Source organism: Chrysoperla carnea, chromosome 1 (assembly GCF_905475395.1).
Source record: "Chrysoperla carnea chromosome 1, inChrCarn1.1, whole genome shotgun sequence".
Lineage (NCBI taxonomy): Eukaryota > Metazoa > Arthropoda > Insecta > Neuroptera > Chrysopidae > Chrysoperla > Chrysoperla carnea.
The window spans coordinates 126,497,888-126,516,017 of record NC_058337.1 but is presented as its reverse complement, the minus strand read 5'-3'; the positions used below and the strand labels follow the sequence as shown (position 1 = coordinate 126,516,017).

Sequence of the window (18,130 nt, the reverse complement as noted above, 5' to 3'; positions counted from 1 at the left end):
TAGGAACATGTGAGAATACACAGTGGTGAAAAACCATTTGAATGTAATCATTGTGGACGAAGATTTTCACATTCTGGTTCCTACTCAAGTCATATGACATCAAAAAAATGTGTCGGTAAAATTTTGAAAGTACAACATAATATTAACAATAATGTTCCTAAGCCACCAACATTACCGACATCGATCCTTTCAGTCAAAAGCAATACTTTCAATGATAATACTGATAATAATGTGCCAAAAAAATTACCAAATAATGCAAATAATTTGAACAATACGTTTATACCTATACTTCCAAAACAAGAGACAACGCAACCAAAATTAATGACAATACCATCAAATCCAATGTTTCATATTGCACCAATTACTATTCCTTCGCTAAGTTATTATATTGTACCTGGTTTCACGAATTCAGCGAATAATTCGAGCCTAGAAACACCGAAAATTGAAAACAATAGTAAACATGCTGACGTTCCTAAAGTTGAAAATGAAGACGTTGTTTCGAAGATTTTAGAAACCGTAAATGGAAATGTTACAAAACACTTTCTTCAAATTAATTTATCCCCATTAAATTTAACGAAAAAGGAGAACGATGATAAAAACACAAATTTAGAAACATTTCCCGAACAAAAGAATTCGATAATGTCATTATATCCATCACCTCCTTCGTCACCAGATTGTTTTTCATCGAATTTCGATCAGCCATTAGATTTATCGATGAAAAAATCTGATATTGAAGACTTAGAACTGAGTAGATCATCAATATCGATGGATGTGGAGTTAACTGATGAACAAAAACAACAATTAACTAGTGCACAAATGAATGCTGTTATGGGTCTTCTGTCTATGGAGAAAATAATTACGAGACAAAAGAATAGTGAAAAATGTTTGGATAAGAAAGATTTGGAACCGAAAATTAATTTTACTGCGGAGACAATTAAAAAGGAAACCGAAGAAGTTCCTGCTGTAACAGTTCAAGCTGATACAGAAGTTGAGGGGAAATTTGTTTGCAGTCATTGTGATAAAGTTTTTTCCAAACAAAGTTCATTAGCTAGACACAAATATGAACATTCAGGTAAATTAATATGCTAAAATAAATAAGATTTCTGCTGATAACACCATGCTCTTCCGGTCGAAACGGCATCTTAAGTTTCCGAATCAGGACTGTTCTAAATATAGATAAACATTTGTGCCTTAGAAGGAGTTGCAGTAATAGACAGTTGATCTTTTTAAGGGGGTCATACTAACGATACTTTTATTTTTTTTAATGTTCAAACTAAACTGATTCCAAAATTTATTAGCTATTTCGGGGACCAAATATCAAATCTCGAGCATCGAATAATTCGATTAATCATCTTCATTTTCCTGAATTGTGTTAATGAAAGTCTTTGAGTTTCCATAAACTTACCTGAATTTTAGAATCTCATGTTCGCTCACAAATATATGTATCTGTGTGTCTGTCTGGAGCATCCTAGCCACTAAACGGATGAACCGATTTTGTTTATTTTTAGCGAGCTTAAGGTTTCGTACCCGAAACAACTGGAAAAGAGGTGAAGATCTTCAAACAGCTGAGCAGACTTTTATTGAGACATAGTAAGAACAAGCTTAATCAAATTAACTTAAAAAAAATTAGAATCGGTTCATCCACTTAAAAGCTAAGATGCTACATACGAAACTATCATACCTGATTTTATTCCGGAGGTTCTTTGAATTTTTAATTTAAGTGTTTTTTTATGAATTCCTAGAAATTTTATACTAACTTTTTATTTCATTTTAGGTCAGCGGCCATACCAATGCTTAGATTGTCCAAAAGCATTTAAACATAAACATCATTTAACAGAACATAAACGTTTACATAGCGGAGAAAAACCATTCCAATGTGGAAAATGCTTAAAACGATTTTCACATTCCGGATCGTATAGTCAACATATGAATCACCGATATTCTTATTGCAAACCATATAGAGATTAGCAGTCACAACAACGAAAATTAAAAAAAGAAAAAAATATTCCGTAAAATTCAAAATTTGCTCAAATTCTGATTAAGACAAAATGAAAAATGAAATTTGATGATCTATAAATAACAAATTTGAATAAAAAAACAAAGTTTTATTTTTATATTTAAGTATAAGATTTCTAAATTTAAAAAAATCGTAAAATTTCATGTATTTTTAAGTTTTATGTGACTTATTAAACTTTTTTAAAACATCTTGAATGTCTTTCTCTACTTGATAAAAATATGTACAATTTATAGACCAGTGCCTAGCCTGAAAAATGGATTAAGCAGGACGCCATTTACATTTTTAAAACCCCCTTAAAAACTTTAACAGCCACCTCCGATAATTTTCATTCGAAATATAACGACTATTAACTATTTTTCCTAAATATAAGCATTATTATTGTCGATATACAACTAAAACTGCTCGATAAATCGAATATAGAATAGATACACTTAAATTCGGAACTGGTACGAACAATAGTAAAAATGTGATATAACCTTGATTAATAAGTGTGTCTACCCTTAAACTATGTAAACATTCTGGCATCATTTACCAGTTATGCTTTTTTTTGCATGTTTTCAAAGAATAAAGTATAAGATTTTCGTTACAAATGAAAACAATCGTTAAATCGTTATTTTTCGACCTAAACGTGAATGGGAAAGATTGGAGTTGGTATGTTTTTTCGGATAATCGTAGCAATTGATGTGAGTGGTGCTCAGATCTGAATCTCGACTCATTTTTCGGGCTAGAAGTCAGTCTAATACTTTGAATTTCAACAGTATTTTTCAATAATTATTTAAATTTGCATACATTTAAAAATTCACGGCTACAAACCATAAAAAAATAGCTAATAGTTATATTAAACATTGAAAACTTAATTAAACTACCCGAATTGATAGAAATGAGATTCGTCAAAAAGCAATAATCGTCACTAAAATGGTCAAAAGACTATAATAGTCACTAATAGCTGAGAAGTATTTCACTTAACAAAAACACTTGAATCATATATATTAGATAAAATGTCTTAAGTAATTGGAAAGTAATCATCTGACATGCCAAAAACTCATTATTTCCGGAAAACACGTCAAATTCTGGAAATCAACTAATATAACTTTTTTTCATTATTCCAGAGGGAACAATTTCACTACTAGAAGTGTGGAGTTTTTGATGAGATAATTGAAAATGTATGCAAATTTTTCCTAACTTATAAACCTTTTTTTTCGATCAAATATTCTCTCATTTTCAAACATAAACTATAATGTCATCTTGATTAAATAAACAAGAGAAAAAAAAACAAAATATATATATATACAAAAACTATATTAAAAATTAAATAATAAGAAACAAAAAGATATTTAAAATAAAAAAATAAGTGCCAAATGAAAAAATAGAAATATTAATAAGAAAATAATAATAATAATAAAATGTGTTTTCATGACAATACTAGGACTTGGTATGATATTTTTTTCGTTTCGAAGATTAATAAAAAATAAAAAGGAGAATTTAGGTAAGACAAAAAATATTTAATACAATGAAAAAATAAGAAAAATTGGTGCCTATTATTATATTATTTATTATTATTCAATGTTCATAAATACAAATTTTTTTTATGTATTTAATGATTTAATATATTTTTACTAAATAAGTAAAATTTGAGACACTTCGCATTCAAGAATTTTCGTCCGTTCTAAATTTTAGCGAATTGAAAAAAATAAAATAAAAAATATTCTAAAAGTTTAAGAAAAGCATCTGTTTGTCAGATGATTGTCATTTTAAAATAAAAATTATAAATCAAATACTTTTCGAAAAACTAAAGATAAAATAATAAAAATTAAATTTAAAACACAAAATTTTAAATAAATTATTTATTAACGATAATTTTGGAAGAAAAATGGTGGAAAATTTTATGAATTAAATATTCATTATATATATTATTTTAATGAATTAAATTTTTGTGGTTTTTGAGTTTAAGAATTTCAGAAATTATAATTTTAATTGTCTTTCAATTATTGTTGTACAAAATTTCAAACGGTATACCGGTAGAAAATTTTATATTTTTCCATGCCTGAAAAACGTTTATAAAATATATTAAATCATACAAATTTTGAAGTAGAACAATAGATGACAGTTTTCTAAATTTTAGTTTGTACATAATACGTGTAATTTTACTTACCAGTAATTCCATCTATGTTTCAAATGTAAAACTCATACATTAAAAAATTGATTTTCCTCATTTTCCTCGAAAGAAAAATGTTATACACACACATAATACAGTATTATTAAACATAAAAAAAGTATTATTAAGAATTAAGTGTATTTTACAAAATAAAAATCAATAAGCAACAATTTTTTGAATTCCAAAAAACTTAAAAACAAAATTAAAATTAATATAATATAAGAAGAAAAAAAAAAGATAAAAATATGTTCAATTTTAAGGTTTTTTAATATATTTTTGAATTATTGTTATTGTTACATAAAATACGAAAAATAATATGAATTTTTTTTACAGCTAGATTTGTGTTTTATTTCATTTTATTTTCTTTAATTCCAAATACAACATGAGACTACTAACTCGAATTAGAAATGAAAAAATAAGTACACCGAATATACCTAACCTTCTAGGTTAAGTTTACTTCTTTATCAAGCAATTGATAAAAGTGATAAAATATTAACATCAGAATCGCAACTAGATTGAAATAACGCTCATAAAAATTAGTCCAGAATTTTAGCTTGTAGTGTATAATCGTTCAAAACGGAACTACAATGAATAGGAAAAAATTTGTTTGTTTTAATGCTAAAATTTAAATAAAAATAAGTATAAAGATTTGGAAAATGGTCCCCATTGAAGAGAAAAAATATATATATTAAGTTACAATAATAACCATAACATTTCTTCGTAACTATTTTGAATAAAATCGAAGGGAAACGTATTAATAACTAATTTGTGGAAGAGAAAACAAATGAAAAAACATTTTTTGATCCCTTTGAAATACAAGTGATTTTCGATGAATCCAACAAGTTGAAGAGTACAAACAGTTGATGATATAAATAATATGAAATTTTTATCCTTTTGAAATACAAGTGACTGACTTCCGATAAATCAAAAAAGTTGAAGAATTTTACAAAGATTTGATTACAAGAACTCTGGAATAAATTTTCATATACTCCGAGATTTCTCGAAATTTCTTGATCCAAATAAAATTTCCCATTCTTCAATATATGATTATTTTTGTTAGTGATTCGTATTTGATTATATTTGACTGATGTTGCTCAATGCTCAAAAACAATCACCAATTTACCTTTACAACTATCACTTTAATTAGCTACTTGCGAGTTCAAATAACTTACCTTTAAAAAGAAAATTAAGGCCGGTTCATTCGTTTAGGAGCCACGATGCCACAAACAAATCTATCACACCAGATTTTCTGTCTGGGGTTTCTTTAAATTTTTTATTGGATATTATATTCTTGCAAAAGTTTACAGAAAATGACTTTAGTTTTCACTACTTCCCCGTGCTTTTCAAGTAAAAATTTCACGATTTACAACTCAAAATAATTCTGTGTATAAGGTCTCCAGCCATTCAGCGATGTAGCTCTGATACTTTAGTCAAAATTTAGGCATTTTACGGGTAAAGAGCTGCAGAAAATTGGTTTCTAACAAATTAAATCAAAACGAAAAGCAAGCGTAGGTTATCTTAAGCGAAAGTAAAATTATTTTCTGCTTTCAGTTACAGCTCACGTTGTTTCTTAAAGTGGGTTGCCCTTGATTCGTAGTGGGTTGTACTAGTTCCGTCCATCTATGGTCTCATTGGTAACCAGTTCAACACGAAAAAACAGGCATACCCATGAGACCGGTAGTTTTCAAAAAAATTTCTCCCTCAAAAATGAAGCACAGGATGCAATGCAAAATTGGGATACAAACTAGGCTTATGAGGAAACCCAAATCATTTTCACGGGAAATTATAGCTTTTAATCTACCTTTCAAGAAAAAGTAGAGAAACGACAACAACTATATGAAAAACAATAAGTAAATTGAAATAAAAAAGGAGATGCTTATCCTCGCCTATCAGATTTAAAACATTAAGATGAGAGCTAAACAAAATTATGGGCAACATTAAACTTTCCCGAGGTTTTGAAACATATCGGAAAAAGTGTCATGAAAAGCAACATTTACTGCTTTGGTTTTTGTTTGATCTTAGTTTTTTGATTATTAATAAAGCTGTGGAAGTAAACAACATCTTAAATGGATACCGCGTTCTATTTTTATATTGTTTGAACGATAAACAAAATACCGAAATCAAGCATCAATTTTAATTTCTGCATGCAACGATTGTTAAAAATTATAGTTTTCAATGCTTTGGAAATTTTTATTTTTATATGTGCATAAAACAGCTAGACAAAATCCTTAATCTAACTTTAAAAGATTATAGAACATGCTTGTTCTATCATAATGATTAGCATATTTTGTGGAATTACGCTCCATTTCGATTTTTTCGATCGAGAGTTATCTTTTGTATTAATTGGGTCGATTCTTGACGAAAATCTATTTAAAATGTCAAATTAATACCTGAGGAAATTCGTTCGTGATCATAACATTATTGCACAAGAAACATTATTCATCAAGAAAATACAAGCGTGTTTATTACGTTTATATTTTCATTTAGAGAAACTAACTCATATTACTTAAATGAATATTTTTATTAAAAATAACAATTTTATATTTAAACTTTTCCGATAAACACACTAAACTTAATATACTATGTATAATAATAATAATAATAATATTTATTTATTCTTAAATTTTGTACAAGGTACATAGAATACGTCAAATACAAGATATATAGTTCAATGTGTACTATAAGCAAATTCATTCATCATAAACTCATCAAGGGTGTAATGGTTATTTACCAATAAAAAATTTTTTAGAACCTTTTTAAAAAATGTTACGTTTAGTTTTCGTATTTCTTTGGGTATTTTGTTATATATACGTATACAGTTGTTCAGCACACCATTATCTATATATGCTTTTGAAGTTTGCATAACTACCATATTTTGCTTGTGTCTTGTGTCATGGGCATGTTTGAAATGGTGGCTCTCAAATAGATTCACATTATTTTTTACGAAGAGAGCGCTTTCTAAAACAAATGTGTCAATCACAGTCAAAATTTTCAGATTCTCAAAAATTGGCTTTGCCTGTTCGCTTGGCTTAGCATCATGTGCTACCCATAGTTTAGTAGGGATTCAGAAACGAAATATTTAAGAAAAGAAAATTGAAACACTTTGTGAATTTATGAAAATTTAAATAACAATTATTAGCTTGTAAAAGTTTCATGTTTAGGTATCGAAGTTATTTTTGAAAAATATTGATTTATATGAGTCCGTGATAACAGTATCGATAACAGTAGTAAGTTTTTGTATTAACATATTTATTTTTATTTCTTAATTTATATCGTTGATGCATGATCGCCCTTAACACTTTTTTGAATGAAGTTTCTACAAAATTAATAAGGTAACTCATGTAATTCCTTCAAAATGTGTAGTGACTGATAACTTTTGGTCTTAATAAATACAATATAAACAGTTTTTCGCACAAGCAAATAAACTAACAAACTAACTATGGGAATTTAGATAGATAATTGTGTGAACAAAAGCCAATTAAAATGAAGGTATCCCAAAAGACTATGATAACTACAAATGCATTTCATGTACCGGTTGAACTAGAAATTACATCATTATAAATAGTCGTATAAATCACAATATTTTACACTTTTTGGGTAACTATCAAGGCTATAATTTTCTATTTATAGTTTTTACCTCGTTTTGTAAGAGGCACAGTGTTTAACAAATGTCGATTTGTTGCTTTATTTACGGAAATGTAGGAAAACATTTTCCACAGTGGCATTCTTTTAATTGTCTTATTATCACGAATATGAGGTAAATAAAATGGAATCTGAGGGATTGAAAAAACCACAGAAGTTTTTTTGCAAAGGATAATCCAATTTCAGTTTAATATGTTTGCAATTTTGGAAATTAGAATGCTGTTAATACTTTCACATCAAATCTTAGTTTGATACAAAAGTATTTGTTCACTTGTACTAAAGAAATTTGAATTCTGTAAGAACTGTGTATAGACTTTTATGGAAAGATTATGGTCAATTTAATCGTTCCAGTAAGCGAATAATTCGCATCCTTGTGCTAGAGTTCGAGGGAATTGTAAATATTGGAAATAAGATGATGTGTGTTTTTAGCCAAAACTACGACATTGTACTTCTTTTTGTGGGGTTATTATAAGAGTCGCCTATACTATATCAATAAACCAGCAATGTTGAAGCACCTAAACGCACAAATCTGCCAAGTTATAGAACGAAGAAACTGGTACAGAAGGTCCAGAGGTGGCCTATGAGTACGTCTTATATATGCTTATTTTTATTAATGCTCAAAGGAAACTTAATTTGGATAACCCTTTACAATCATAATTAAACGTTTTTCGAGAAAATGTTTTTGAGTTTGAAGCTTCGATTTTCATTTCGTGAGTGACATCTTGTATCTAAACACTATCACATATGCTGGTACTTTAACTAAATTGAGAATAAATGTAGATAACTGCTACAATACCTGGAGTTGATGACGACATTCCTCTATGACACACACGTACGTACGTATACATTGCACCAATAATTGTGTAATTTTCTTGAATATCCTCAATTTCAGTTAAAATAATCTCAAGAACTGCAAGACTGATAAAGTTTTGTGTTACAACCAAACCAGTTACCTTAAATTTCAAGAATATTTAACTTTATATTCTTAAGCAAATCGTTCGTTAGGAACAAAAACGGCAGAAGGAGGTGACATACATAGGTTCTTTTAAAAATATTAAATAAAAAATTTAAAGAAACCCCCAACATTAAATCAGATTGATCGATAAAATAATAAACCGATTTTGAATTTTTCTTTTTTTGTGTAGTAATTCGATCGAGAGTATTTTTTTGCTATGTTTCAAGAAAATCTACTCAACCGTTTGAAAATGGTCGCCTATTTTCTAGTTGTTTCGGGTACAGAACCCGAAATTCAAACTTGAAACATAGCTAAGAATGCTTTAAAACAATTAACTTTAAAACATAAAAAAGTCAATCAAAATCGGATCATCCTTTTCAGAACTATGATGCCACAGAGAGACGACACATTAATACACAGATTAAAACTATAATTCCTCTCTTTGTTAGTCGGGAGTTTAGAAATGATTATAGACAATAATTATAATAAAAGCAATCATGTTTTACTTATTTTTGACCAAGATACTTTAAACGGTAAGTTTGAAGTAGGTACTTTGAAATTTTGGATCAACGATCTATCGACTAGGGTAGTAAGCCTCATGACCAAGTGTGATCGGGTACATTTCACCGACAAATACGAAACTATCGAAAAACTTTAAATTTTAAAATTGTCCAAGAACGTAGACGTTAAACAACTTAAACTGTTTTTTGTGTCAAAAACCTGCAATAACATATCATTGAAAATCACACTGAGATAATATATTTCACCAGCTTGGAATTATATCGTACCATCTATTTTTCAACAAGTTTCACATAGTAATCATAATAATCACAGTAATGTTTGTGAGATTTTCTAGTCATTTATTATTATATTCACAAATGAAAATTGTGATTATATTTGAAATATGTTTTGGGATTTAGAGGTCACTATTGTACACTAAACAATCACAATCAGTTTGGTGCATTTATGTGCAAATTGGGAAATATGCACAGTAGTGTAGGTAGGTACTAACTGTACTGTAGTAAACCGACATCATGAAAATATACCTGAAGCAAATTGCATAAAATACAAAATGTATGTGGTTTTGCTATTGAAATTTATGTTCATATGTTATGTGTTTTTTTTGGTTGGTTTATTGTGGTTGTATGGATGGATATTAAACGGAAATTAAAAATGTATAGTTTAAAGGACATTTGTATTTGTATTAATCTTTGATAAATGTTTGGTTTGACCTCCAAATAAATAATTATTTGGAAGTCAAATCATTAAGTTAAATCAATTTTTTCAAAAAAAATTTTAACTATAGTTTATTTGAAAATAAAATCATATTGACAACCAGTCTTTAGCCTATACCTGCATTCTGATAGAATGCTATATGTTTTTTTTTTGTGGTTGTGGATGGATATCAAACGGAAATTAAAAATGTATTGTTTAAAGTGCATTTGTATTTGTATTAATCTTTGATAAATGTTTGGTTTATCCCCCAAATAAATTATTATTTAGAAGTCAAACCATTAAGTAAAAAAAATTTTTGATTATAGTTTATTCGAAAACAAAACCATATTGACAACCAGTCTTAAGCCTATACCTGAATTCTGATATAATACTCTCATTGTAATAAAAGCGCTGTACAGTAAATAGAAATATGAATCTTTTTCTAATGTCTATACAGGGTGTCTTTTGTAAATTGACATATGCGTGAAGCTCGATAATCAAATTGAATGGAGGAAAATGCATCAAACGAAAAAAATTTCAAAGGCATACATCTTATACCGGCATCGATTTCGATCTAACTTTCAAGGTTGAAATAAAACCCTAATCTAATTCATAACTGAGAAACATTAGACGAACGCTTTACATTACAAAGTTGTTCTTTATAAATACGCAAACATTTTTTGTTTGAAACATTTTTTTGTAAACCCAATAGTTTAGACAGTAATTGATAGCATAAAACTAGCTTTTTGTGCGTTTGCTCATTTAATTTGAACAAAAATGGTCTTTATAGAAAAACAAAGTACTCTTATTTGATTTATTGGAATTTTTTTTCGAAGAGTACCTAGATTTTCCAGAAACAATTATACAAAATAACAATTTTGATACGAAAAAACAATTTAGGGCCAAACTTTTCAGTCCGTTTTTGCCTGAATTGAACTGTTTGCGGAAAAGTGTTTCGAACAAAAATTGTTTCTTTTTTAATCAATAAAAACTTTTTTATTTAAAGTGTTCTCCTATCGATTATCGCTTATGAAGTGAGCTTTTCGTTGAGCTTGAAAATCTAGGTCAAGTTTAATGTCTCCGTAAGATGTGCGTCTACACACCGAACGAATAAACAAAAAATAAACATTTTTAGTAAAAAATTAAGAAATTTGACGACTTTTCCATCTCGTCCATTTTTATAATTATACTTACATTCTGTCCTCAAATTTAGAAATTCATTCGACATAAAACGCGAAAATCTTAGACCTAAGAAAATGTAATCATTGAATTCAATGACTCATTACGAAGAGAGTAAAGAAGTAATATTGTGATTTCTTCCTTGGATGATGCTTAGGAATTTCCAATTACTACCTACAATTTGAATAATTTAGTCATTTTTATGTGAAATATACATAAAATCATTTCAATCTAATCTAATCTGAATAAAACTCTACACATGTTAAAAATTATAAAATATGATAATTTTTCCATCCCTTTATGATCATTAAAAAATGTCCCCTTTAAAGATTTAAGAGCTATATATCGCTCTCTGTATATTACCAAATACAATAAAAATTCCAATTCATTAAACACTTTTTTTATATTTTTTCAATTCAATTTTTATTACCTTTTTTTGTCAACCCTCGTCGTCATAAGCACCGCTCTTCACTAACAAAGGTAATTAATTAACATTTGAATATCACACAACACAAATGAAATTATATTATGATCATTGTAGGGTCTAGGGTCAAACATGATATTTGGCAGTTATTTCAGAACAGATGGAAATTTGGGAGACTAAACATTTCTAACATTTCTTCATTAGCTTTAATTAATATTGACTGGACAAGTTATTTGACTTAAAAGTTTACGCCATTGTATCATAAAAAGCATCAATAATAATCGAAAGACTTTGACGTTTAAATTTGCATACAAACAAACATAAGCAATAAATAAATAAACTGGTTAATGTTGACAAACAAACAAAAATAGTCGTTCGAGTTGAAAAAGTTACACATTATGCTTAGATAACAAATGGCCCAGTTGGAAAAAACACGCTTGACTTAGTTTAAAAATCCGGATTCGACTCTTGGTATGCGTATTTTTTTCAATTCTCTTTAATTTTGAACATATCTCTTCTTCAGTCTGAATCACTATTAGCGCCACAAAATAGTTTTTCCCTTCTTTATTCAACTGTGTTTTTATTTAAATTGTCAGGATGACTCTTATCAACCGGACCAAGCCATCGGTGAATTCTATGAAGAAAATTCCTTGAAGTTTTCCGACGGGATGTACCTGGAATGTTAAGGCCTCGTTAATTATCGATTTAAATTTTAAGAATTTCTGAATTAATATTAGTAGACGATGAATTTTTCTAAGAAGTAATATTCAAATAGTAATATTTTATCGTAAGGTTTTAGTATTAACAGAGAAATTTGCGCCCGAAGTCCTTAAATAAAAATTTTATATTCAAGAATTTTGAACGTAAATCTCTAGGTATTATTTGGATTGATGATAAATTATTATTTGATTACTAAAAAAACTTAAATTTTCCTAAAATTAATCGAGAAATTCTTAAACTTAAAAACGATAACCAACGAGGCTTGACATTGACATTGTTTCAAATCGAAAAAAAAAACCTGAAACTTCCTCGTCTTCGTTTATAGTAGGGAATTCATGGTTTCGGTTTGGTTCGGTGATTAATGGTTGGCCTCAGCTTTTATTGCAAGGTTTCATCTTGCTGTGCAATATAAATTTTTTCAAGCCACCTAAGGGGACATTATCCAGTTATTCTCGACTGGCCCTAAACCTAAAATGATTTTTGATCATTGTTTTTTTCGAGTTATTTATTAATTGGTTTTAATCGGTTCAATTAACCAATAATAAATTCAATAATAATAGTACCTATATACTCTCATTTGTTATATATTCGTTTTATATAGTTCGCTGTTCTATTTTATAAAAATTTTTTATTTTTTAACAAATGGTGAAAATAATAAATAACTTTAAATGATTTGCAAAATATTTTATTGAAATTGCACAATGCATGCATATCTACATATGAAATGAGTGTGTGTTGTACAAAGCAATTTTATTTAGTTGTGAGTTATAACGAATGCTGTTGTTTTTACAGCGAATTTTATGCCTGTTCTATACTTAAAATATGTAGAAAGTAAAAAGTAATAAGAATCCAAACCATTTTAAATTGCAAATGGAAATATTACAACGTTCTTATTATCTCTTCACCACACTCTCGCAGAGTATCCTCTCCGAGTATACTCGCCAAAATTAGCCGAAGTGAAGCACTGACTATCACAATCTTGCCTTACTTCGAAAGTATCCCAGTGCCCCATTGCCTGGAATCAAAGTGATAATAACTTGGGCAACGCGGTAATTACTTGATGTCGAATTTGTCATATTATCCATAAAAATGTAAAACAAGACTGGATACAATAACAAAATTTGAAAGTGAAATTAAAATTGCTTTAAACAGAAAGAAGTTAAAAGCATTCAAAGATTGTTGCTTGTCTCCTTTTAACAAATCAAAGTTTTATATGTAATCTCTATGGTGATAACGTGCAATAACGTCACTAAACTATATTTTCCTCTTTGTTTAATTACAAATTTTAAACGTTCACATGTTACTTCTAGGGACTTTCAAAAACCAGCATTTCGTTTTTGATCGCCCATTGAGAATTCTTCACCTGAATTGATTATACAAATTTAGTCAACATTCCCATTTCCACCTTTTTAGCGAATCGTGCAAGGCCAGGCTAGGACAGGTGAGAAACTATAAATATTACCTCCACATCTTCGCTTCTCGTCCGATTGTGAGCTACTCTGCGAGAGTGTCAAAAAGTTTTATTCTTTGTAATAAGTCATCAAGAAAAACGAAAGGGTATTTGTTTTTATTGTTTACGCGTTTCTATCATTACAATTATCAATACTAATCGAAATACTTTTACGTTTAAATTTGTATACAAAATTAAGTAAACAAAAATACCTTAATAGTAAATGTGAAATTAAATTAGAATTTTGAAAGTAGTAATTTTGAGTTAAATATCATACATATAAGAGTTTTGTATTTGCAATTTATATTTCTCGAATTTTTAATAAATGAGCTTTTGATGATGTTTGTCGACTTTTTGATTTACTGTCACATGTGAAGCAGTCAGTAAAATTTTGGTTTTTTCGTATATACCGTTTAGTGTTATAGAGGTGAAGTGACAAGCAATTTAGTAGTAGATAGATTTTCATATTGATGAAAAACAATAAATGAATATCATCGTATCATATAACAATCAGTGAAACTAGTTAATACCCGTTAGGGCTTTCACGAATGTACGTATACGTATACAGATGATCATACGAGTACTTATATGTGGTACTATGGTACGCTTAAATTCATAAATAGTTTATCTAACTACGACTTTATTTTCAAACCCACCTTTGCATAACTTGTATAAATTATCTATAAAACAATATAAACCATGCAAGAATCACGTAGTTTTAGTGATTGACGGCGAAAGTCGAGAAGGAATTACGAGCGCCAAGACTAGTTTAGAATTGTGGTTGAAATTGTTTGTACCTTATTTTGTTATTTGATGACGAATTTTGTAATATCCTTCATGAATGCAGACGAAAAATAAGACTACCATTTTGCCTGCCTTGGTTTTCGAAATATTGAAAGCTAATAACAAAATTTCCAGCTTTCGATATTATGAAAATTACTCCAGATAGTGAAAAATTTTATTCGAACTTTTCGTCTTATATTGTCAAGTTATAACATAATTCTCCATCAAATTGAAAAAATAAATATTTTAATTTGTGTTCTCACTACCGTGCTCATACATCCTTAATTAGTCGGGCACAACGTTTTTTTTTATTTTTTCAATAGTTTATTGAGGTTTTAACTTTAATTTAATTTTTTTTTTAAATATCCACCGAGAAGTTTTGGAGAAATCTTTAAAAACATATTATTCAACTTCTGTTTTCCCATAAGACTAATGTTAAATATTCTTTCTTTTGAAATCCAAATTGATTCATCCGTTTAGGCGCTAAGACGCCATAGACAGACACACAAATACACAAACAGCCCTTTTTTGGTTCGGGGGTTAAAAACTACTACAGTCAATGTAAACTGGGTGTTCATAAGACTTCCCCATCTCCACGAATTTTCCGGAAATAAAGAATGAAATACAACGCAAATATTCGCTCGTATAATCTAATGCCCTTGAACCTTGGATTTGACCTTAATAATCAAGAATTGAATTAATAATAATTTCAAAAAATTGCTTTGACCCTTAAGTGACCTTCATTTTCTAAAATACAGGGGAGTCTCGAACTTTCTGAACAAACTGCATATTCCTACAATAAAGAATTGTTTGAATCATGTAATGGAAATACAATAAAGTTACGTGTCTTTATTTTATAAAATTCCAGGATAGTTTCATTATATTAAGCAAATGAGTACTTAACTAACAAACAACATACATCACCCCCCATAAATATATTTTAATATTACCCACCTCGGCTCATCATCATAAAATATCCACAGAACACATCATTTCACCACTAAAAAAAAATTCAATCGTTTTCACATCATACCACGTGTACCATACTGCCGCGATATCCGTTGTCTCTATGCAATATAACAACGGTGTTATCCCCTTCACACTATATGTATATAGAGGTATTTGTGTGTTATCCCCTTCAATGCGCTCACATCACCAATAAATAGATAGGTGTATATAAATTCGTCCATCAAAAACTGGACTTCATACCACTTACCTACTACTGTATACGGTATAGGTATTACCTACCCATTCTGTTAAAATATCAACTACCATAGTATTTTGCTAACTGAGCATATATTACACATTATATGTTTGCTGGATATATGAAAATACAGTTGGTAACACTGAAAATGATACGAAATGTTTTTATTTGAGTCTAAAAACCAAATTATTTGATTTATTTTGTTCAAGGATAGTAATAAATATAAATTTGGGTGCTTGAAAGCGAAATGAGAAAAGCTGGATTTATTTCGATCGTGCTAGAAATTTACAACTTTAAAGTAAAATTTTTAAATTCCGTTTAGTAAAATTGACGCAACAAGTTATTTATCTGAATATTTGACGTTATCGTATCATAAAAAACATCAATAATAATCGAAAGACTTGGACGTTTAAATTTATACACAAAGTTCAGTAAATATACATAAATAATAAATACAGTAGCATCTTTATACTAAACTTTAAACTAAAGTATAATAGGAACTGAGTTAGGTAAAGTATAATAGGAACTGAGGAATTAAAAAAATCATCTTTTAATTTATAGAGATCCCAAGTAATTGAGTTATCTGTACCATACTCGTTAAAGATAGGATAACTCTTTAGGTGGATTTATAATGGAATAAAAAGTGAAAACTTACTAAGTAACTTAAAGAAAGTTCGACTTAAAGAGAGTTTTAGTGGGAGTCACTCACTATAAGAAATTAGAAGAGAGTTAAAAACATTCGACACATTAACTATGCTTATTCAATCGAAATGTAATTCGTAGAAAAAATTCATTACTATAGTAGTGCATGGTGACAAAAAAATTTATAAAGCCACGGCTTTTTGTAAAAAAAATTGTGCAACCATTGACAAAAATTATGTTTTTTAGCGGCAATTGTCATTGTATTGATGTTTTTTGACTTTTAAGCTATGCGTCAAATAAAAAAATGAAGATGTTCAGACTCCAAATGAGTGTAAATATAAAGAACTAACATCTACAAGGTCTTGATAAAAAAATTTTATTTCTACCGCCTCTCATAGCTCTGAACCGCAAATACTAATAAACAAATGGATATATTATTATAACAAATAGCGGAAATTATTATTATTAACATAATAATATTTTTTTTCGCTCGACTTTTTTTACAAAGGGAATAAAAAAATTTTTGTTTTAATTTTTTTGTTTGTGTTTTGGGGTAATCTCGATGTTTCATTTTATTTTTTTGAATGAAATATACGAATCCCCAAGCCAAGGGCCGAGTCTCAACAGATCGCAGCGTGGAAACTACTCTACCAAGTACAACACCCTGCCAGGTACGTAAGTCGTCTACAAACGATTCCGAGGCCTGACATCGAATATATAATAAAAATTGACCCATAATCGACCGCTAATGATTGAATGAACATAGCAACATGCTATCTGGCCGTCATTCTATAATCATATACGGCAAATAAAGGGCTCGTGCGATAATAAATTTTATAAATAAATTTATTACCTAATAAAATCACATTGATTTGAGCTTTTCGACTGATACTGGACTCCTAGGTATATCGTTGCCAACTTTGACTAGACAGGATACGGCCTTAGAGGCGTTCAGGCATAATCGCACGAATGGTGGCTTCGCACCATTGGCCGCTCGACCAAGTGCGTCAACCAAATGTCCGAACCTGCGGTTCCTCTCGTACTGAGCAGGATTACTATCGCAACGACGAGTCATCAGTAGGGTAAAACTAACCTGTCTCACTACGGTCTAAGCCCAGCTCACGTTCCCTATCGGCGGGTGAACAATCCGACGATTTATCGAATTTTGCTTCGCAATGATAGGAAGAGACGACATCGAAGGATCAAAAAGAGACGTCGCTATGAACGCTTGGTCGCCACAAGCCAGTTATCCCTGTGGTAACATTTCTGACACCTCTTACTGAAAACTCTTCAAGCCAAAAGGATCGATAGGCCATGCTTTCGCAGTTCCTATTCATACTGAACATCGGGATCAAGCCAGATTTTACCCTTTTGCTCTACGCGAGGTTTCTGTCCTCGCTGAGTTGGCCTTAAAACACCTGCGTAATTCTTTGACAGATGTTATGTTATTATTATGTTATATGCCAAATTGATTACTAACTAATCAGTAAGACGAAGAAGACTGTAATATATCAAAATTCTCGTATGTCTGACCTGGGTGGTTCTAGAAAATTAAAAATATAACAATAGACAGTAAAGATCCAGCTTGCTTGAAATTAATTAAACTATGCAGTACAATGAAACCTGCTATGGTCTGTCCATGTTGGAAAATTTAGCGAAAGTAACAACGACGAAATTTTTCAAATGACACAAGGACAATTATCCGCAATATGTACGAATAAATCACTCCAATCAATTTAAATTA

At 29.3% G+C, this 18,130-nt stretch overlaps 1 protein-coding gene across 1 annotated transcript in view; it reads left to right on the top strand.

Annotated features, from left to right (window-relative positions):
- LOC123294534 (zinc finger E-box-binding homeobox 1-like) overlaps positions 1-1,989 on the top strand; it is a 104,741-nt gene extending 102,752 nt beyond the window's left edge. The window contains exons 5-6 of the mRNA XM_044875597.1: positions 4-1,072; positions 1,775-1,989. Of these exons, the coding sequence (XP_044731532.1) occupies positions 4-1,072; positions 1,775-1,968 (1,263 nt within the window). The 3' untranslated portion in view covers positions 1,969-1,989. The remainder of the gene's footprint in view (positions 1-3; positions 1,073-1,774) is intronic.
- The last annotated feature ends 16,141 nt before the right edge of the window (positions 1,990-18,130 follow it).